We start from the raw sequence: 24431 nt of genomic DNA on the forward strand, positions 1-24431 counted from the left end.
CCTTAAGTGCAAGTGTACACCACGCTTGAACTCTTAGGGGATTCGGCAAGATTCAGCGAGTAAGGTGACTAATTAGCAGGGCACAGCTCAGCAGTGTGCGGTATAAGTTGAGAATTTGAGTCTGGCGGGAGGTGTGCTAGTGCAGTACATGGGATTGCTGTGACCACTGTGTTTGGATGGTGTAGTGGTCATCGCATCAGCCTAGTAAGCAAGAGACCTGGGTTTGAATCCAGGTCTGCCCAAAATTTTCAACTTCATCCATTGATATAAATCAACACCCACTGGCAGCTATTTTCTTTAATTCCTTTGTGTCTTCACAAGTTCTAGTTAGTTGAGAGAATGGCAAAGAGGTGTAGGATCAAAACACCAACCAAGTAGCAGGTGCTATCATTACTTGAAAATGTCTGTTCATTAACAGACCATTTTGCTGATAACTATGTATTTACATTTCACCTCTCATGTGTGCTTACAGTATGTGCTAGGTATCAGATTGTTTGTCGATGTGATGATACATAATATTTACATGCCATTATTTTTATTATTTCTCAAAATTGACTACATATCACTCTGATTTGTAACTTATTTTTGCAATATATTAATCTTCTGTTGAAAAAGAAGCTGGTGGTGATGGCAATTAGCTGAATACCAGTCTGACATTAGAAAATAATTTTATTGAAGATTGTTAGAGCAAGTGTTAATGTGAACCAACAATTTCCTTCTACTGGTTTAAATGTATACTATTTTATCAGTGTTTTAAGCTTCAAACAGTTACACAACCATGGTATTCTTTGTCTTCAGTGCTCTGTTTGAAAGTAGTGATGACAGTCAAAGTACAAGTAGTGATGATGCTGAAACACCAAGTCCAGTTGATACTGTACCACCTGGCAATTTCCTTGAGAATGCTCGTGAGGATTTTCAACGACTGAGATACAGTGGTTATCCTTGTTCATCATTGTTAGGTAAGACTATGGTTTGGTTATAAATTTTGCTATAGATTGTATTGTAAAGTGGGACTGTGTAGCTACTTCAAAGAAATTATGGTCATAAGTATTCCTGAGTTAATTAAGCTGTTAATAAAGTATGCTCTAACACAGAAAGCTTCTCCCCTCCCTCCTTCCTCCCACCTCCTGTAAGTGCAAGATGTGCCATAAGAAAGTATTTCTTAGAACACCTTTTATTATTTAAGTTTCACCATTGAACAAAAGAGTAGGTTTAATAAGGATACCAAGTAATATGCAACATGTCAAAGGCATAGGGGAATAATTTGGTGTTGATTTGTCAACTAGATTTCTCTAATCAAAGTAACTGATTCTTGGAGCATGTTTTCAGCCTGAGCAGGGGAGTTTCCTCTCCTACTTCCTCAAGAAAATCCTAGTTTTTGTCATATTCTCTTAAAAAATGCAACTAATTTCACTGAAATTTACACTGTGCATCTATCGAGGGTTAAGCTCAAATTTTTAACTTTGCTTTACTAACTGCTCATTGTTTGTACCCTGAATTTGAGTCTTTCTCCCATTGTTTCCGTAGGAATTCTCAGTGCTCTTGGGTTACGCCAAATTCAAAGTCTTGGGTAACTCCTCCTTACTTCTGGAATCTGTATAGCTTCTCGTTTATCATTTTTCACATTTTTGTTCCTTCCTGCCTTTCTTTAATTCTCCTGATTGCTCCTCACTGCTGGTAGATGTGAATTAATCATCCTTATATCAGGACTGCTGCTGAAAATGTTTTATATTAAGCACTTATTGAGCATTAACACTCTCAAATTCTGAAAAATAGATCTAAATACTACCATAATTTGCATTGCATTTGTTGTAGTGTGGATACAACATTTCTTTTAAAATGGAAGACAGAATTTCTTCTTATTACTGATAAATGTAGTCACTCATCAGATGAGACAAAAGCAATTGTTCTCCATAGATGTGCAAAGATGTGACAAACAGAAGTGGAAATTACTGCCCTGATGTAAATAATGGAGTGTTTTCTTCAAAGGCCATTCATTGAATAAAAACAGTGTGTCCAAATGAATTGATGCAATTGCACTCAGTCTTAGTGTAGGTAGAGTTCCTTTGTTGGCTCCATCATGCCAGTTACTTACTTTGCAAATGATGACAAGAGACAAGTCACAATAAGTGCCATAAAACTTTTTGGGACCAAATGGAGCTTGACTAATGAATCTTTGACTTCGTCATCAGTCATAAATGTAATAGATTTTTCCATTTGCAGACTCTGCACTTCCACCCAGTACTAACATAAAGCTGCTTTTTTCAATATTGTCTTTCCACACTTCTAACACACTTTTGTACTTTCATCCAGAAAATGAATATTACTGTGCAATCTTCACACATTACTGTGTGCACTATGCTCATAGTTTAAATTTAGAGTTATACAAATGTAGGTTACTAATACATAAAAATGGACTTCCACTATATTGAATAGCCTGAAAAAAGAGAATTGTGCAATTTCAACATTTTGTTACTAAACTGAAAGTGTGAAATATTCCTAATACTTCTGAATGTTTTCATTACCTCAACCCTATGTACTTTTTAATATATTTCTTTTTCACTTTTGATAGGATGTACATCTTTCTCTTGCAGGTAGTTTTGAAGAGTCTGTCCTGAATGGAAGATTGGAACCTGTAAGCACAGTCCATGGCTTCACTGCAGATCTCGGTGCCAGCGGCTCATTTTGTCCACGTCATCTTGTGCTGCCTGTCACAGTGTTTTTTTACACCTTGGGGGATAATGATAAAGTTTCTACACCCTACCTTGTAAGTAATTTTTTTGTTTCTCTCTCCTGACTTACACTTTCACAATAAAAACTGTGTTATACATTGGGAAGTGTTGTGACCTTCTAAAATCATTTAAAAGTAATAAAAATGTAGTTGTGGATGTAATGTTGTGCTTTTTGTTAAGATGTTAGACACCAGGTGGTGGCAACTTGATGATAACAGCTGCTTACCGTAAATATGACATGTTAAGTTGTGGACAGGCACAATTAAGACACTTACATATATCTCTCTCTCTCTCTCTCTCTCTCTCTCTCTCTCTCTCTCTCTCTCTCTCTCTCTCCCCCTCCCCCCCCCCCCCCCCCCCCACACACACACACACACACACACACACACACACACACACACACACACACACACACACACCCCATTCATTCACAGAAGCTAACACACCTCATGCACCATGACTGCCAACTTGGGCAGCTTGGACCAGAATGCCAGTGGCTGGAGCTACTAGAGTTGGCAGTCGTGTATGTGTAGTGTGCTTGCTTGTGTGAATGAATGGTGTGTGTTTCTCTTTTTCTGACAAGACTGTGGCTAAAAGCTACTGTGTAACTGTCTTTTTAATTGTGCCTGTCTGCAACTTAATGTCATCTTTATGGTAAGTAGCAATCTATCTTTTAATTACTTTGTTGATTTTCAAACCTGGAGTTTCCACTGTTTGATTGTGCAAGTATTTTTTATTTTACCTGTTGAAAATTGACTAACCTCAGTATAATTTAACTAAAAACATTAATTGCATTAAGACCCAATATGAAATAGTCTTACTGACAAATTTTAAAAAATGTGTCAATCTAGGACATTAATGTAAACTATGATTTTGTAAGGACTGGTAAAGAAATCGCTGAGAAAGAGTCATCACACTGTGCAACCTACAAAATAGTTCCTTTTTAACCTGATGTTGAGAATTTGTGACAAATCAGATGTCTGTATTACACCAACGTACAGTTTTCAGTTGCTCAAGTGTCCATGCTGCTCATAGTCTACCAATAAAATGAGAGAGAAATGTGATCTTAGTCTGATGTATTTCGATTTTTGTGCAAGAGATTTCTGTCAACTGATACATCTGATGCAAGAGTGTACCCTCATTTTCAAAACAAAAGCAACACTTTTTCTTAGTTTCTTTTTCTTCTGTGAGGGATTCGTTGCTATTTAAAAACTTTAGCTTGTTACATGGACTTTTGTATCCAGTACTTACCAATGGAGGTGGTGCACTGGTTGAAAGAAAGAGAAGAGTGAAACATCTCTTTGACGGTGAGCTCATTGGAGATGGAGCCAAGCTCCAATTCGGCAAGAATGGTGTCATCTCAAAGTAACCAGCCAGTATTTGTATTCAGTGATGCAGAGAAACACAAATCAGATTATCCACATGGGGATTTGAGTCCCACTTATTGAAAGTCTTGTCTTAATCACTAAAGGATATCTGTGTGATTAAGGCACTGGACATGTATTTTGGAGAAGTGTCTGTCCATATAGCTTTTCAAACATTTCATTGTTTGCATGAACTGATTAAGGCTGATGTTTATATAGTCCTTTAAAAAGCATGCCGCTATACCTGTCCATTCCATATTTACTCTCTGCTTCTCTTACATGTGTTCATCAATGGTGGGCCAACAAACTGTTTCCTTCCTACTATGTGCTGAGGTAGCTGCTGCAAGGAGAAATGTATTGTTTGCACTAAGTGCCAGGTCAGACCACCAATGAAACTTACAGATGTCTGTATTTTTACTTGCACGTCATGATACCAGACGATTCTGTCTTTTAGTAACCATCTTGGTGAGTGAACTATGTGCTTGTGTCATTCGCAAAGAACATGATTGTTTTCCATTGAAGAAAATGGTAAACTCCTAGTTTTCTAAATATACACACACTTGTTTGATCGATGACTGGGTGTTGTGTGATGTCCTTAGGTTAGTTAGGTTTAAGTAGTTCTCAGCTCTAGGGGACTGATGACAATAGCTGTTAAGTCCCATAGTGCTCAGAGCCATTTTTGAACTTGTTTGATCAGTTCTGAGCAGCATTAACCATTAATGGAGAAAGAGTTTTGGAAAGTACAGAAACTGAATGCTGCCAGTGTTATAATACTGTGAATTGCATGGATTCTTACAGTATTTGTTGACTGCAGCAGTGGGACTTTGAGGTAGGAGTGGCAACATAGAATTGGTTTTTATATGTGGAGACACAGTACAGTTCAATTAAGTTTAAATAATCATTTTTTGTCTTTCTGCTGAAGACATTAATTAGTCATGCCAATAACATGTAAAATGGCATATGATGTCAAGAATATACTCTTCAATGCTGACTTTTCATCCCTTCTTCGCTTCTAGTTTTATCCTTAGTTGTTTTTGGTTCACAATTCTGAAAACTAAAGCAGCAGAAATTAAATTAATTTTTAACTGTCTAGTAGAGCACAAACTTCTGACTTGTAAAGGAGGATTGACAGCAAGTGTTCAGCATTGTTTATTTTGGGTACCATGATATTTACCTCTTCCATAGAAGATTTTTTAATTCTTCGGAAAAAGTTGCTTCATTTTGCTGTAAAGTACAGCCCGTGTTAGCGTTGTTTAAATCAACACTTCCAAGGTATTTAAAGTTAGAGATTGATTCTAGTGTAGTTCCATTCATGACTTCAGCAGATTAGTTTCAGCAGTTTTTAAGTCAAAATTGTGATGTTTTAATAGTATTTTGCTCCAGGGCTTTCTTTTAATACCAGGTAATTCAAAAGTTATGTCACATAGGACAAATAGGGTGAACCAAAACGCCAACAAACTTTCGGAGATGGTAGTATGGACCAAACCAAGAAAAAAAAAGAGTCTTGTGAAACTGGGCTACAAAATGCATACCTTAAGAGCTATGAGCACTTCTTCAGTAGAAGAGATGTATTTGATGGTAGTGAAGATGAAAAAGTATGCATTTTAAAGCCCATGTTCACTAAACTTTGTTCTTGTTTTGTTCCATACTGCAACCTCCGAAAGTTTGTAAGTGGAGTTACAGTTCACCATACTTTGCTATGGGACATGTTTTTTGAATCACTCTGTACATACCCATGTCAAGATCAAAACACTGCATCCATATGTTTGAATTATACTTGTTTCTGTTTGTGGTGGACAAGAACAGTTAATAAGAGATGGATTTCCTGGTAGATCCATATACTAATGCACAGAAAGTGCCACCTGCTGCCACAAAATAATTAGTACAGAATATTAAAACAAGCCTAAGTTACTGGTATTAGAACCAGCATCAGTGCTTAATAATGTAAATTCAAAAATGTGCTTCAGTGGATGAAACCATTGTCATCTCCAAAATATACAATTGTATGGAGAAACTAAATCTGTGGAAGGCATTCATTAAGTGACGAACAAGAAGTTAGTGAAAGACATATGATATCTCTAGAATCTGGGCTCAGATGATTATGTGCCATCAGAAGTGAATTTGATTTGATTGTTTATTTGGTTCTTTAGATTATGTGTTCTAAAAGTTGTGTACTAGTGATATAAAATAAGTCAAGTGAAAGAATACAGTACTACATGAACATTTTAGATAACATATGCACTACCTGATTGAATGTATCAAGACACCGTATTAGTGGACTAATATGGGTGTATCCACCATCTGCTTTAGGATGGCTTGAGCTTTGCTGGGGACACATACAATGATGCATCTGAATGTCTCTAGGGAAATGGCAGCCTATTCTTTCTCAAGACCAGAAACCAGGGAAGGTATTGATGTTTGACACTGGGGTCTGGAGCGAAATTGATGATGTAACTTGTCCCAAAGGTGTTGCATTGGGCTTGGGTCAGGGCTAGCAGGTAATTTTCTTCAGGCATTCATCAGCCCCAAATCCTTCCATTGGATTGGCACTGGGCATAGCATGATCCATCACAGCAAATCACTCATTGTCAGTCACTGTCCAGCAATGTCACTCTTACCACTATCTCAAATGTTGCTTAGCAATGACTACAGAAATCGTAACATGCCTCACCTGTGATTGATGGCCCTTGGTAGCACATGGTGTCTATTGTCTGGTTGCTGGCTATAATCTAATTTTACTAATTTTATACTAAGTTTTGAAATTATGTACACAATGCAGAATCAGGTAACGGGACAAAATCCCATATTTAATGCTTCTCATAATCGTCTGTAAGATGTCATTAAGAATGTAAATCACAGGTTGACACAACCACTAGACTAAGTAGTATTCTGACAGTGGCAATATTTGTACAATGTACTTTCACAGGAAGATCCAGATTTTATCGATGCAAATATAACGCAATGACTACTTGATGATGTCAAAGTGAATGATTTGACCAGACTCTTAACTAAAAGCATAGATGCCATTCTAGTGAACCAAGTAATAATTTAGTATGATCGTAATTAGGTAACTGTAAAATTACTCTAGTTATATGAAATGTTTGTCAATACCATGTACACCTCCAATGAGATTTACTGATTTTCATGTAAAATGTAAAGGTTCACAGTTTTCCTAATTTATTCATTATCTCAATTAATATCATGTTCTGATACCCAAATTTATTGTACAGTTAAAAAAATAAATAAATAAATAAAAATCCGACAACAAAATTATGACTTCAGTTGTCAGAATCTAACATTCACAACTCTGAGATGATTGTTAATTATAATTATAAATAATCATTTGAAACAGGTTTTTGGAAAAAAGTAAATATTTTTTTTAAAAGAGTAACTAAAGGGCTTTTGATTGAGGTATGTTGTTTTATAAATTATAGCTACATGATGACTGGAAATCCCAACTCCCCATGTTCTATAGGTATCAAATATGTTTCGTTACTATTGAAATAAATTTTTTGTAGATAAAAATAACAATTACTTTGCAGTTTGAAATCACACAATTACTTGGTGGACAATGAAATTTTGTGAACATCAGCCTTATTGAGAAATTGATCATTGCACACAATTGTTGCATGTGCTTACATACATATTGGAAAAAAAATATTTCTTTAAGGAGCAGGATTGTAGCAAGTGGAGCCATCCCACCTTCGCAATTTCATAATGTGTGGCTTATGAGGAGCTGATCAGCCATTGTACCCCTTTTATTTTTAACTCCCTATGCACTGTCACTGTGCTAGCTGGACTGCTAGCAGCACTTCATAACTCAAGAGTGATAACTTCTGTTGATTTCATGCCATTTTTTACATCCCCCCCCCCCCCCCCCCTCCCACAATGCTCGGTGGTCCCTGTCTGTCGGTACAGGAGGTCTGCCTGGTCTTGCTTTAGCTGTTGTTGCTGCTTCACATTTCAGATTCATAATCACATCACCAACATTGGCTTGGACAGCTGTAGAAGAGTTGAAATAGTGATTAGTCCATGTTAGAAGTCACCGAGCTCTCCTGCCCAACCAACTCTGCCGTTACTGCTTGTCTACTGACAACACAATACTACTTGGGCTCTTTTATACTGCCGAATCCACTTCTCATGACATCTTGTGCTCAGTTCAGCATTACTTAGGGATGTCCAGATACTTTTGATCAGATAGTGTATACACTGTTTTACCATTATCTTAGAACAATAGGTCATGTATAATATTACAACTAGACAGATTTTTTCCTATCATAATTAACATTAAAGTACATTTCTTCTTTATGAAATAAGTATCACAGTTTTTTTTCTTTTAAGAGTGTTTTTTTAACTAAGTGGTTTGCTCTGACCTTACACTAAGGAGTCCAATATAACTCTGAGAATTCATTCATTTTATAAAAAAAGTTTGCTATGTGAGAAATTTATAAACACTATTTATTGTCTGTAATCAATAATGGAAGTAATTAACAAAAAAGAGATAAAATTTTAAATGGAAATAATGCACCCATTATGCAAAACCAGAAGTATAAAGACTGAGAATAAGGCAGAATCTGTTTGGAAGTTATCAAATAAAAACAGACTAAAATAGGTAATGGATGTAGGGTAGATAAAAGTATTGTAAAAGAGCAGCTCACAGTATTTGCTGAAAACTTTGATACTCTAGCTTACAGTATAAGGACTAATACACATCAAAAGAGATGAAAGAATCGTCACTGATAATGGACGCATCAGCAGATTTCATTTCCAAGAACACAGCCAGTAAATAAGTTACAAGAACCAGCAAACTGCTAAAAACTACTGACTAAACTAGGTGTAATAGTATATCGGTGATTTGACAGTTTTTACACTCATCTTCTTCCCAACTCCACAGCTGTCTTATTGCTCTGACTGCTTATTGCTTCAATATATTTTGCAAGTAATCAGCTATGAAGGATGCATTGCAAAAAAGTTTGAAACATGCTGTAGTATGTGGTACTAATGGTGTACAAACATCAGCAGCACAATTTCATTCAGGGAGCTAAACTAAGAGTTGAAACATAAAACACAGGAAAAGCTGAACAAGAGAGTTGTGACATAAAAATTCACTACTTGTTTCTCAATAAAGGATGTTAAATTTTAATTACTTCTATGGGGCACTACAAAGGTAAAGATCTTAATGACACAGAAGAAGTCAGTCTTAGAAAGTAAGTGATAATAAGCGAGGTCTGTTTCTGATGACTCATATAAACATGTTCATTTATTGTAAATAATGTATTTCTAAAGGATCATATTAAATTCAATTCAATGTATGATTTGTCCTATATTTTCAATGTAGGCCAAAACTTATTAACTGAAATTTTTACACAAAGTGTTTGCATAGAGAGAACTTCCTGTGCACACTTAAAATTCGGTTGTGATATCTGTGAAGCATTTAGCATCATTAGGTAAATGCATGAAGATTGTGGTAACAGCATTGTTTGACACACGTCTGTGAAATCAGTTTTTAAATAAGAGTCAAGATAATTTTTCATTATATTATTATAATTATGGTAGCTGTTATTCACTCAGGATTTAGTGGATGATAAATGTTCTCGTGAAATTTGATGCCTATGTGGTTAAAATTCCCAACTCATTAAACTTCATATGTTCACGAGCCAGCACCTTATGATGATCTTACTGCACACCTTCATGCAATGAAATCTTTTCTTCCTTAAATGCGAGTTACTGCAATTGATAATTCCATAGGAAATTACTGAATGAATGAAATCAGGCAAAGTATCATAATTTACTCAAGCTTTCTCTCTAATATAAAAATTTAAGTATTTTAAGAAACTTCGAAATGTGAGGGATTTTTTTTTTTTTTTTTTAATTTGAAGTTTCATCAGTATCTAAAATGGAATATTTTGAACATATTAACTTTTAAGTTATTGGCATTCACATAATTTTGCAGAATAATGCAGAAAAGTCAACAATATTTCATTTTTGAAAAGTTACAAAGAATATTATGTAACTCAATAACTGGACATCAAGCAGATGTCATACAAAAGACCTGACCATTTTTGTAACCATGTACCTTGTAACACACTTCCATAATTGTTTCAAAAAAGAACTTCCTTAAAAGTTCTGCAATAAATAAACAAGAAGTATTCATTACATTAGTGGCCTTGTGAAGTTGATGCTTACAGAGTACTCTCTCATATATTTTGTTTCTGTGTGTTACAATTTTTAGCCACATTCAAGGGAAGTGGGAGCCAGACCCGAATGTATTAGATATAATCACCACCCTCATTTCTGTGCATTATGGTACCCATTCATTGCAAGGAGATAATAAATAAATAAATAAATAAATGCACACAAATAAAGACAATATTTAATTAGTGTATGGTGTGATTAACTAATGACGGGAATGTGACACATTTTAAAAGAAAATGTGTAACCTATGTAAACTGACAACATAGACAGTGAATGAGTAATTAAATCAGTAAGAAAAATAATGTCATTGTGGCAAAGTGTTTCCCCCATGATTATAATACACAAACATTTAATGTATTGTAACTGTTCAGGCATCATTCTTACTCTTAAAATGTAATCCTATATATTTCAGAATTTATCATTAAGAGTAATGGAGTTTTACAACCTACAGCGTGTCACTGTGAATTGTGAATACTCTTTTCATTTTTTGTGTGCTCAGCGAATCTTCCTATCTGAATATTTTGTAAAATGGCATTAGTTGTAAAATTTTGTCTTGTGCTGTTGTTGTTTTCCAGTTATATAGCACGGACATCAGGGTTCCCATCAACTTCATCTGCACCTCTCTTGGAAATTCTGGTTACAATTAAGCAAACTCCACGCTTGTCTCTGGTTACTGGATCACTGAGTTGTCTGTTGTGAACATACAGTTTATGGTTTGGTTCTTGATTGTTAAAAGGAACTGTTTTACTCACATAGCTATATAATTTCTCTGATGATTCAGTCATGTACATATTTAAGAAGAATCCCTTATTCATGGTGTCACATTTGCAGGAGACCTGTAATTTTTCTGAGTATTTACCCCAAAACCTATCCTTTCTTTAAAAATATATACTTGAAGAAAAAACTACTCCCAGTTTCACGAAATCAACAAAGTTAAACTAAGAGGGAATTATTAATTATGTCACAAATCACTAAAAAATGTATATAATAAAATATTTGTTAAAAATGTTGCATTTACTTTTCACATTGTATATTATTCACTCATTCCTTTAAACTTCCAGCACACAGTCCGATAGCTAATGACACCCTGCAATGCAAAAGAGACAGAATGTGTAAATAAGTCAATATATAAATATAAAGAGCAACATAAAATTAAAAATTGTTTTCCTTTTGTGTGTACACACATTACCATACTTTCACCAGATTACCATTATGCTCATTGTTGAAGTGAAGGAGTTGGGTTGATACAGGGTGTGTGGTGAGAAGTATAGCTCGGGAAACAGTGTCTGTTGAATTAGTAACTTGAGTATGAGAAAAACATTGTATTTATTTTAATGCACTTAGCCAGATATTTGCTCTGAAGCTTCCTGGTGGTTCGGAACTGAAATCTGGGACATTTTGCCTTTCACATGTAAGTGCTTGACCAACTGAGCTATCCAAGCACAAATTATGACACATTCTCATAGCTTCACTTCCATCAGTATCTGTCTCCTATCCTCCAAATTTCCTAAACAATTTCTCCAGTATATCCTTTAGTCAGGGAGTGCTCATCCCACAAGGTATTAGGAGAACTTCTGCAAAGTTTGGAATACAGGAGAGAGGTAATATTGGTGGAAGTGGAACTGTGAGGGTGAGTCATGAGGCATGCTTGGATAGCTCAGTTGGTAGAGCATTTGCCCACAAAAGACAAAGGTCCCAAGTTTGAGTCCCAGTCTGACCCACAGTTTTAATCTGCCAGCAAGTTTCAAAGCAAAAAAAAAAAAAACACACACACACACACACACACACACACACACACACACACAGAATGAAAATTTAGTCTATACACTTGCTGCATTGGTCCACAGCTTAAGGTAAGACAGAGGTATAAAAATTCTGCACTCCTCAGTGTTATTAGGTCTTACAGGTTCACCTGAGAGTGGAATATAATCTGCTAGAGGTTGGCATTGAAGAGCACAGAGTTTTTGAGACTCTATACTATTAGCACAATTGTGAGCTAGTAATTTATGAATTGTGGTGCAAGTGTTCAGATTTGCAATGTATGTTCCACTCTTTTGTTCGCAGTCTAATTTTGTAAGACAGCACATGTGCGCATGCTTATTTCAAATAACACAGGAAATTTCATTTTTATCATGTATCTTGCACACGGCCTCAAACCATACAATGATGAATTGTGATGTGACCCCTTGTAGGATATTTTGGAATCTATAGTATTGCTTATGGTTTCTGTTGTGGCGTAGCAAGACAGCCACGCCACGGAAGTAGCCGAAAGGCATGCGTTTAGTTCACGCAGGCAAGAGATAGGTCTGAAACAGGATACGTAATGAACGCTATAAAGAAAAGTACGTAGCTTCTGGAATACTTAACTTTAATCCATCCTTGTGGTACATCGCTCTTGACGAGACAAGTGAGACTCTTTAGATACAAGCTATGTAAGGCTAATGGCGCCTTGCTAGGTCGTAGCCATTGACTTAGCTGAAGGCTATTCTAACTATCTGCTCTGCAAATGAGCGAGGCTTCGTCAGTGTGCATCGCTAGCTACGTCGTCCGTACAACTGGGGCGAGTGCTAGTACGTCTCTCTAGACCTGCCGTGTGGTGGCGCTCGGTCTGCTATCACTGCAAGTGGCGACACGCGGGTCCGACATGTACTAATGGACCGCGGCCGATTTAAAGCTACCACCTAGCAAGTGTGGTGTCTGGCGGTGACACCACAGTTTCATCCTGAGAAAATTAAAATGTTCATAGGTTTTTGCTTGGCTGTGCTTCTCTGCAGTGTGTTACACTGGCTAAGATTAATTTGTATTTTTGTTTCACTGAATTAAACAAGTGCATTAATTTAGCTGATGCTATTATTTATGAGGCTAAGAGTGTTACAACATTCCTGCAGCTCCACAACAGAAATAACAGACGAGGTAGATGTATTACAGTGTTTATGGCACTAAATAAGATTGAGGAAAACAAAAGATTATTACAGTATGAAATTCATGGAATCATTTGGAGAAAATTCGTTTCAAGACTTCATAAGATTACTTACAGCATGTTTGAGATGAGATGAAATGAAGAAATAATTCTTTTTTTTATGAGTAAGATTACTGAGTGAATGTTAATAGGATCTGACAGCAAAGAAAACAGTCAAAAAAGTAAAAGGACTCACAAATGTATGTTCCTACAAAATATGAAAATTTGTTATAATTCAATGCAATGCAATGCAATGCAAATTTCGAATGTGTAGCAGTAACAGTGAAGATCATTGCATATGCAAGTGCACATCTGCCAATACCTTTTTACATAATAAACATGGTTTTCCACATTCATTGTAGAGTGGAGCCAGTTTCAGTATATATTCATTGTAGAAAACTCTTTATGTGACTGTAACCGCTGGTGGAAATTCTTCAAATATTGTCACGGAAGAATAATCCAGGAAGGAAATATCTGAAATGCACAAATGTCATACAGTGACGGCTTTTACCACCAGCTGTTGTAGTTGCTGGTGAATCTTCTGGGTTGTATTGTTATAGTCCATGAAACTTTCTCATTTGTGACATTTCATTAAGAGCTGTCAACTTCTGCCATGCTCCCTTTTCACAATGTGTCACTCTGACATCAATCTGGAAGACTTAGCAGAACCAGGAACACCTCTGAAGATGTTGAATACAGTTCTGGATCAAAAGTCAGGATCGAAAATGTTTCACGGACCACAACCATACAACCCAAACTAGTCAGTGGCAACTAATGCATAAAGGACTAAAAATCACTGGAAACCATAGCATATCTGTAAGACTGGGCAATTTTGAGCAGAATAATTGTAATTGTGGTCTTTTGGCCAGATACAATTGCTTATCAAACACCTTCAAAAGTACCTCCTGTCATTAGCTGCTGTTTGTCCCATAAATAGTACAGATTTCATGGTTAATGTTTGTTGTCTTGTTATGTTCATTCATTAACAAACCACTTGAAATTATCATTAGTTATAAATTATTATTCATGTCATATTGATAAACAATGGACACCTCATTCTTACAGCACCAAAATAAGCTGAACCACTAACATCACATTCAGATAATCTTGTTTATGTCATCTGAGTTTGTTCTAAAAGCACGAAGAAATTTGAAAGTGACAATAATCCACAGTAAATATGGTGTTGTGAGGCAAAGAAAATCATTGGAGAAAGTACACAGACATAGTAAAGGAAGGGTCATTAAAATGTTTAACCATTTGTGACAAGTTGGAGCAGTGTGATGTATCACGACACAAATTCTGGCACCTGCCTTCTGCAAGTAGTGCACTACCAACTGCACTGTCTCAGAATACCTGAGGGACAAACTCAGTTTCAGCTTGACATTAGTTCCTCTCTGCACCTTCCAAACTCTTCCTTGATGATGTGGGCTTAATCCTCATGCTCTTCCCCATTCTCACCCTCCCCCCTTCTCCCCTTTCCCAGGAGAAAGGAAGTACCCAGTATTTCAGCTTTGTGTCAGGAATATTAATCAAATGACAACATTTTACTTTTTATCAGAGTATGTTCTGTGATGAACACTAGCACAGTACACAATGCACTGCCTATGAAAGGCAGTTGTAGCAATATGTTGTAGTATTGCTTAAGTCACAAACAACTGTAAAAGTAGATCATATGAACAGTAAGAAATGTTTATTACAAGAACTGAAGAACTTTAACAAAATTGAAAGGTATGTAAGGCATTTCCTGGAGAGTTTCAAACAGTGGCACTGTTAATAACTGTCAGCTGGATGCATTCTTATATACAAATGAAATGAGTTTCTTCTGTATGACATCATCATAGACGATGGGTTAAAAGTGTTTAGAGCTCACTACTATAGATCCCTGCACTGTCCTGTTGAAATTAAAATCTTGAATGAGATGTGGAAAAACAGTGTTGAGTACGAAAATATATTGCCAGTCGAACAAAAACTAATACACAAACATATCTATTATGAGGCAAATGTGATTAACGTGTGTTAAGTCCAGGAAATGACAATAATGAAATGAAGATGATTTGGATTATTTTATAAGTCACAGCCCCAGAAGGAACAAGAGAAGGGATATTATACATGATACAAAAAAAAAAAAAAAACCTAAATACTTCAGCTGTAAATGAAATCGTCCACTGAATGGCAGAATCATTGAGTTGTTACCAGGCACAATACACCATGTCTGTGCCCCTGTGCTGAGTGCTCACAGAATGCCAAGACTGCATTTTGGCAGGGGGGACTTAGTGTACTGGGGGTTGTCAGGTAGAGTGGTACTGGGGGGTGGGGGGGGGGGGGGTGGGGAGGAGGGAAGAAGTGGGAGGTAGGAACAGGGGTTGGGGTGGGTATCTAGTGGCTCAGAGGGAGGCAGCAGATTTGCTGGCTAGGAATGCAGACACAAGAGGGAAGGATGGCAGGGTCACAGTCTAGGCATATGGTACACATTACTGAAGCAAATAGGGTGCCATGAAAACAAAATTTAAAAATGCAGATTTTGTTAACTGGTGGTTTTTATTCACAACATACTTTCTAAAGAGATTGATGTGTAAGGAAGGTCCTGAACCTGAAAATATTCAATATGATAGTCATTGTGGAAGTAGTATCTACTACTGAGGCTTAAATTGTTAGTCAAGTTAAACTGAAAATTTTAAAATATTTGTGGAACATGCCAAAATTCATTAAAACAATACGTAGTTTTCAAAATTTTAGAGTACATAGTAAATGGCTAGAGCACAATATTTTCAAAAGGTGAGCATAAACTAGCCCTGCCCCCCCCCTCCCTCCCTCCCTCCTTGGTATTGTGATGGTTAATTTGTTAATAGTGGGTTTGTGTTGGTTCCATTATCAAGCAGCAGCACTGGAACAGTCCACATACACTGAACGGATAAAAACAAAACTAAAATCACAGCACCAAGAAAAAGTTGTGCGGCATAAACAAATGTTGGTAGGCGTGTTTCTACATGTGAAAGATGATTATTCAAATTCCACAACAGTCGCATGAGAGAGGTGCTGGTAGTACCAGTATGATGATGCAAATCAGGTTTGCTTTAAAGAGGTGAGTTGGTGTTAGTAAAGAATGCCTGTAAGGAAACAAGGATGTCACTATCAATCCTCACAGAGTTTGAACAAGGTTGTGTAATAGGGCTATGAGATACTGGATGTTCCTTCTGCGATGTTGCAGAAAGACGTGGCAGGACTGTGGCCACTGTACATGGGTGCTTGCAGTGGTGGCCTCAGGAATGTACAGTCACAAGACAACCAGGCTCCAGATGGCCACGTGGTACTACTGAGAGGGAAGATCAGTGTGCTTGGCATATGGGTCTGGCGCATTGTGTAGCATCTGCAGCAGTGATTTGAGCAGCAGTTGGCACCACAGTGACACAAAAACTGCTACAATTTTGTTACTTAAAGGACAGCTCTGAGCCAGACACCCTGTAGCGTGCATTCCACTGACCCCAAAACACCACCACCTGCGACATCAGTGGTGTCAATTGAGAGCTTATTGGAGGACAGGGTGAAGGTCTGTTGTGTTTTCTAATGAAAGCTAGTTTTGCCTCAGTGCCAGTGATGACTGTGTGTTGGTTAGGTGGTGGCCAGTTGAGGACCTACAACCCACCTACACCTACACTTACATGGATACTCTGAAAATCACATTTAAGTTTTGGCAGAGGGTTCATTGAACCACCTTCACAATTCTCTATTATTTCAATCTCTTATAGTGTGCAGAAAGAATGAACACCTATATCTTTCCGCGTGAGCTCTGATTTCCCTTGTTTTATCATGATCATTACTCCCTATGTAGGTCAGCATGAACAAAATATTTTCACAGGCAGGGGAGAAAGTTGGTGATTAAAATTTCATGAGCAGATTTCTCTGCAACGAAAAATGCCTTTGTTTTAGTGATATCTGACGTGTGTATGCGCTAGATGCACTGGACCTACACTTGGAGTAATAGTTTGGGTTGCACTTTATAAGAAATAGAAGGAACAGCACCCAGCCGACAGCCAGAATCCTTAAAACTGAAAAACCAGGACAATATGATATACAATAAGAAAGAGCAAAAGGAGGGTTATAGTAGACTGTTCTGTTGTCTTTTCACTACAGTGGTGCTACAGAAGAATGCTGAAGATTAGATGGTTAGTTCATGTAACTAATGAGAAGATACTGAATAGAAGTGGGGAGACAAGAAATTTTTGGCACAAATTGATTAAACGAAGACATCGGTTGATAATACACATTTTGAGACATCATGGGATTATCAATTTAGTATAGGAGTGAATTACAGGGATAAAAAGTGTAGAGGGAGATAGACGTGAGTACAGTAAGCAGGTTCAGAAGTATGTGGGTTGCAGCAGTTATTTGGAAATGAAGAGGCTTGCAAAGGATAGAGTTACATGGAGAGCTGTATCAAACCAGTCTTTGGACTGAAGAAGAAGAAGAAGATGATGATGACGACGACAGTAGTAACAGTGCTTTTTGAAAGACTGTCAGAGGGGAAGAAACCAACACTAGCTTGGATCACAAAAAACAGAATTTAAAAAGAGAAGATACCACAGAACAACAAATAATCAGGAAGCTATTAGAAATGAAATACTATGGGAAGGTTGTTGTTGAACAAAAATTCAGGAGGACTAGTGGCTGTAAGAAAATAACTACAGGAGAAGATCAAAGAACATTGGAAAAATGGAAAACAAAAGAGAAGAAATAGAATTGTCAGGTGATGCTTGACACCTATTCTTGGGTGTGAAGAATTGACAAATTTAATTATTATACCGCCAAGATAGTCGGAGAACAATGTTTAGGTTGTTGCAACAAGAACATTATAACTCATTCCTTCCCCTAATGTTGTTCCAAGTAGAACTAGTGCTCTTATACGAACATCCTTGATGTCAACTGGACAATAAACTTTAATCCTCATGGTGTTTTATATTTTTACGTAAAAGAACTTCTGAAGTTCCATCTCTTCTCTCCCAATCATCTTGGGCTAATCTTAACGGATAACTTAAGATGAAGCAGAAGACAAAATATTATTGTTTAATAGCTTCCTTCTCTCAAATGAATCAAAGCGGTTGTAGGATATATAGAAGAGTTCAAACCACCTACAATGGTATATGACTAAATAATGAACTGGAAGGAAGACAAGGGTTGTGGGAGCGTTAAGTGATGATGACCTGCCAGTTCAGCCATGTTACTCACACACTGGAAAGTATGGAGCTGCATAAAACGTGATTTCAGTATTTGCCGTCAAAGGAAGGATATTGACTGTAGTCGCCAATGACTATTGTAACAGAAATCTTCTTCTTATATATTTTCACTTAATATGCTTTGTGAGTTTGGTACATCTTATCCCCACAGGTGGAGTTAGTGGAGTACTTCATCTAGCCAGAAGCCAAAATTCTCCTGTGCTCGGAAAATATCTTTCTTATTCATTAAAAATTATATTTCCCTCTGATCATGATAATAGTCTTTATTTATTTTGATACAAATTGGTAACTGAAATAATTTTCTTCTTTCAGGGCCATATTAACCTTGGAAAGAAAGGTTATAATGTTCCTCGAAGTGGCACAGTACAAGTGACTCTGTTCAATCCCCTTGGAACAGTGGTGAAAATGTTTGTGGTGATGTATGATTTATGTGACATGCCTGCAAATTCACAAACATTCTTAAGGCAACGAACTTTGTATATGCCTGCCAATTTGGATGGCAAGCAGCCCTATGATGCTCAAAAGTGGCTACGGTATCTCATACATCTACGGTAAGTTGGTCTCTAGCAGTTGGCGGTACGTCAAACCCTAGCTCACCAAATTTATAATATAAACAAAACATTACACCAGAATGAAATAGAATTTACTAAAATTTGGCACATTCCTGTATTCAAGTTACAGTAGAATATTAAAATAGTCAACAAACTAAAAGTGTATTGTAGAAACCTTATCTTCTTGTAAAGTTGCAAAAAGCCTTGGGAAGTAGTTCTGTGATAGTGTTTTCTGTTCGTTATGTTTTGTCCCACCCTGTATGACTCTACTAAATCTACAGTGGATGATGAGGAAAGTGTCTTCAGTCACATTGTGAAAACTTTAAATGTACTTTCCAATGAAGTTAAATATAACACAAGAAATAAATGGTTATGTAATTAGATATATGTATGTGGCTTCTTTCCTTTTTTTTTCTTTCAACAATATTCCATTTTGATTTCATATTACTGCAAATTTCTGACAAGCTGTGCAGACTCCTGAATCTTCTTTTACAGCTTCTCATTATACATTGCAGCACCATTTAAAATATCAATGTTTGCTTGTTCTGGCTGTTTTTGTAGATTTTCCTTTTTTATTTTGAACATATTCTGATACCTATGGGCCTCAATGTTTCTTTGAAGACTTCATAGTGTTGAATTAATTTATTTGGTGATGTATTTAGGAAAACTGCTTTCAAAATTAATGGAAATTATTACTGGTTCTCCAAATAGAAGTTGTACTGAGAATCATTCAGACACGTAACCAAAAAGGATAACAGCTTTGACAGTTAACCTTCAGTGAACAGTGACTAAAAACATGGTGATTACCACTTAGGGCTTTCAAAATTCAAATTGAAATGAATAAAAATGTTGGCAACTATAAGCAGTAATTAGCATATTTAACTGTTGCAAAAGAGCTATGGGCTTGTCCCTAATTACACTGCTAATTTTTGAAAATTACATCCCTCTCCTACTGTATGGTGCTCAAGTAACTGCTTTGTTCACATATAGTAACAGTGTTATTACAGATGTTCATTTATTAGACAGGGTGTCCAAGGAGAAATGGACAATATGTAGGGATATGACAGGAATGATTATCTAAAGTCCATACCTTAAAAGCTGTGGGCACTTGTCCAGTAAATGAGATGTGTCTTACAGTAGCAAAGATGAATAGTGCACATGGTTTGTAAGGTATGCATTTTAGAGCCCATGTTAACTGGACATTTTTTCTTCTTTTGGCCCACATCTCAAAATATGGAAGGCAAAGAGTTTGCAATGGAAAAGATTTGATTCACAGTACGTATGCTGAGTTTTTGAGCCCATATTTACTAGTTCCTTTTTGCTTCGAAGGATCATTCTAGTCATATCCCTGAATTATGACCTTTCCTCCTGAGAAACCTTGTATAGTTACTGTTACATAATGGTACGCCTCAGTAGAGCAATCAGTGTTCATGCGTAGAGCTGCTTCTCATTTCCTTAGATATTTTTTATTACAAGGAATATTTTGGAATCTCTTAAACTGTAAATGAACCTTCTAAAATAGTACTAATTTGCGAAGTGAATAGAATAGAATAGAATAGTTCTATTGCCATTAGGCAATAGACAGTCATACATATAATACAATATAATTCATGTTGCAATAGAACAATAGGTTTGTCATTACAGTGTAATATTACAATTGATGAAATCCTACAAAGTCATACTTATAACACAATATAATTCCTGTTTCAGAAGAGCAATAGCTTTGGTATTACAGTATAATATTACAGTTGACAAGGTCATACAAATAATACAATATAATTAATGTTGCAGAAGAACAATAGGTTTATTATTACATGGTTATATTACGATTGGTGAAATCCTACAAAGTCATACTTATATTACGACATAATTCCTGTTGCAAAAGAGTAATCAGTTTGTTATTACAGTATAATTTTACAATTGATAAAATCCTTCGTTGTAGAGTGGGTGGGCAACTAACCAGTCACACATTGCTTGTTTGAATGGTTGCTCTGGTAAATCTTGAACAGCTAGTGGAAGTTTATTAAATAATTTGTGCCCCATTAGTTCATAACTGTTCAGTGATTTTGAGTGTCTGTGGAATGGAGTATAAATACATCTATTCGTCCTAGTGTTGTAGCAATGTATATTTTCTCTGCATTTAGCTTCGGGTAGCTTCTTTTTCGTGTAGATTAAAACATAGAGAGAGAGAGAGAGAGAGAGAGAGAGAGAGAGAGAGTGTGTGTGTGTGTGTGTGTGTGTGTGTGTGTGTGTGTGTGTGTGTGTGTTTACTACTGTCATAATTTTTTGCTCAGAAAACAATGGTTCACAGTGTGCCTTATATGATGAGCCTGCAATTACCCTAATATCTTTCTTCTGCAGCAGAAGGATGTCACGCACACAACTGAAGTTTCCCCATAAAATGATACCATAGGTTATTATGCTTTGGAGGAATGAGAGAGAGGATATTCTAACATAATTTTTAGATACAAAATCCATTAGTCACCTTAACAGATAGATTACCCTAGACAATTACCACCAAGATACTTGACATGTAGACCCCAAGATAATTAATTTGTCATCCAAATATACCCCCACAAACTTAACATAACTAGGATCATCAGGTAGTAGCTTGACTTTTAGACTAGATACTATCTGCTGAGTTTTATTTTCATTAAGAAAAAATCCATTTGCTTTAAACTCGTATGATGCTTGAGCAATTGTCTTTGTAACACAAGTTTTAAGGCTATTGAGGTCATTACTGCTGTTCAGAAAAGTTGTATCATCTGCATATACACTCCTGGAAATGGAAAAAAGAACACATTGACACCGGTGTGTCAGACCCACCATACTTGCTCCGGACACTGCGAGAGGGCTGTACAAGCAATGATCACACGCACGGCATAGCGGACACACCAGGAACCGCGGTGCTGGCTGTCGAATGGCGCTAGCTGCGCAGCATTTGTGCACCGCCGCCGTCAGTGTCAGCCAGTTTGCCGTGACATACGGAGCTCCATCGCAGTCTTTAACACTGGTAGCATGCCGCGACAGCGTGGACGTGAACCGTATGTGCAGTTGACGGACTTTGAGCGAGGGCGTATAGTGGGCATGCGGGAGGCCGGGTGGACGTACCGCCGAATTGCTCAACACGTGGGGCGTGAGGTCTCCACAGTACATCGATGTTGTCGCCAGTTGTCGGCGGAAGGTGCACGTGCCCGTCGACCTGGGACCGGACCGCAGCGACGCACGGATGCACGCCAAGACCGTAGGATCCTACGCAGTGCCGTAGGGGACCGCACCGCCACTTCCCAGCAAATTAGGGACACTGTTGCTCCTGGGGTATCGGCAGGACCATTCGCAACCGTCTCCATGAAGCTGGGCTACGGTCCCGCACACCGTTAGGCCGTCTTCCGCTCACGCCCCAACATCGTGCAGCCTGCCTCCAGTGGTGTCGCGACAGGCGTGAATGGAGGGACGAATGGAGACGCGTCGTCTTCAGCGATGAGAGTCGCTTCTGCCTTGGTGCCAATGATGGTCGTATGCGTGTTTGGCGCCGTGCAGGTGAGCGCCACAATCAGGACTGCATACGACCGAGGCACACAGGGCCAACACCTGGCATCATGGTGTGGGGAGCGATCTCCTACACTGGCCGGACACCACTGGTGATCGTCGAGGGGACACTGAATAGTGCACGGTACATCCAAACCGTCATCGAACCCATCGTTCTACCATTCCTAGACCGGCAAGGGAACTTGCTGTTCCAACAGGACAATGCACGTCCGCATGTATCCCGTGCCACCCAACGTGCTCTAGAAGGTGTAAGTCAACTACCCTGGCCAGCAAGATCTCCGGATCTGTCCCCCATTGAGCATGTTTGGGACTGGATGAAGCGTCGTCTCACGCGGTCTGCACGTCCAGCACGAACGCTGGTCCAACTGAGGCGCCAGGTGGAAATGGCATGGCAAGCCGTTCCACAGGACTACATCCAGCATCTCTACGATCGTCTCCATGGGAGAATAGCAGCCTGCATTGCTGCGAAAGGTGGATATACACTGTACTAGTGCCGACATTGTGCATGCTCTGTTGCCTGTGTCTATGTGCCTGTGGTTCTGTCAGTGTGATCATGTGATGTATCTGACCCCAGGAATGTGTCAATGAAGTTTCCCCTTCCTGGGACAATGAATTCACGGTGTTCTTATTTCAATTTCCAGGAGTGTAGTACAGCTTTTGATTTAATACATGACTGCAGGTTGTTAATCATTATTAGGAACAGGAAAGGGCCCAGTACAGATCCCTGTGGGACACCTACCTTAACTAGTTCTACACTGGATAGTTCTTTGCCAACACAGACAGCTTGCTTACGGTTCTGTAAAAATGATCTTAATAGTTTAAGGCTATTACCTCTAACACCATAGAAGTCCAATTTTTCAAGTAGTAGTGTATGTCCTACACCGTAAAAGGCTTTGCTTAGGTCACAAAAAGTGACTTGAGCAAAGTCTTTATCCTCAAATACTTGATGGATGTATTTTACAACAGTATCTATCGCATCAATTGTTGACATGTTTTTCCTAAAACCATATTGAGATCCACTAATAATTCCTATATTATCAAAGTAATCAGATAATTGTTTATAAATTGTGCATTCCAGAACTTTAGAAAAAGATGGGACTATGGAAATTGGCTGGTAACTTGAGGCAGAGTCTTTATCCCCTTTTTATAAACTGGAACTACCCTAGACAGTTTAAGCTCATCAGGAAAATATCCCTCAGCTAGACATTTGCTTATACAATGTGTAAAGGGGTACACTATACTGCCTACGACTTTCTACAGTATGTTACAGGATAAGTCATATATGTCTACACTGTCTGATGATTTTTAACCATTTCACGATTCTTAATACAAAATCTGGTGAGACCTCAGAAACTGAAGATACTTGTATTTGTTCATGATCTACAACTATTTTTTGACGGTAACTTTGATGAGCTGATTTCAGGTTTAGCAATGCTAATTCCTACTTGATTTAACAAAATAATCATTGAACTTTTGGGCAGAGATATTAATTGTAACATTTCTTTCATCTTTAGCGACACTATTTATTAGCTTCCAAGCAGCTTTGCACTTGTTAGTGGATTTCTCAATACTTCTGAGACTGTGTGCGTTTTTGGCTTCTATGATCGCTTTTTTATATTCATTCCTACATGTAACATAGGCTAGTTTAGCTTGATTAGTCTTCAGTCTACAATAAACATTGTGCAACATTATTTGGTTTTTCAGAGTGGTCGGCCGTTTTGTATACCAAGTATTTTGTCTTCTTGGAACTTTAGTTTTCAGGACTCGATCAGTTAGGCCTACTTTGAATTTCTTTGTTGGAATTCAGTCATTAAAGTGTGCCAAAAATACTTTAAAAAACCTATCAAATA

The 24431-nt window shown here is 37.6% G+C and overlaps 1 protein-coding gene across 3 annotated transcripts in view; it reads left to right on the plus strand.

Annotated features, from left to right (window-relative positions):
• Positions 1 to 24431, plus strand: part of LOC124721105 (protein FAM214A) — a 244797-nt gene that overhangs the window by 212406 nt on the left and 7960 nt on the right. For 2 of the 3 annotated variants that reach the window (XM_047245923.1, XM_047245924.1), the window contains exons 13-15: positions 799 to 959; positions 2595 to 2767; positions 18794 to 19032. In XM_047245923.1, the coding sequence (XP_047101879.1) occupies positions 799 to 959; positions 2595 to 2767; positions 18794 to 19032 (573 nt within the window). Of the gene's footprint in view, positions 1 to 798; positions 960 to 2594; positions 2768 to 10866; positions 11226 to 18793; positions 19033 to 24431 lie in introns of those variants that run through there. The other variant, XM_047245925.1, reaches the window with a different exon arrangement.

Source organism: Schistocerca piceifrons, chromosome X, assembly GCF_021461385.2.
Source record: "Schistocerca piceifrons isolate TAMUIC-IGC-003096 chromosome X, iqSchPice1.1, whole genome shotgun sequence".
Taxonomy (NCBI): Eukaryota; Metazoa; Arthropoda; class Insecta; order Orthoptera; family Acrididae; genus Schistocerca; species Schistocerca piceifrons.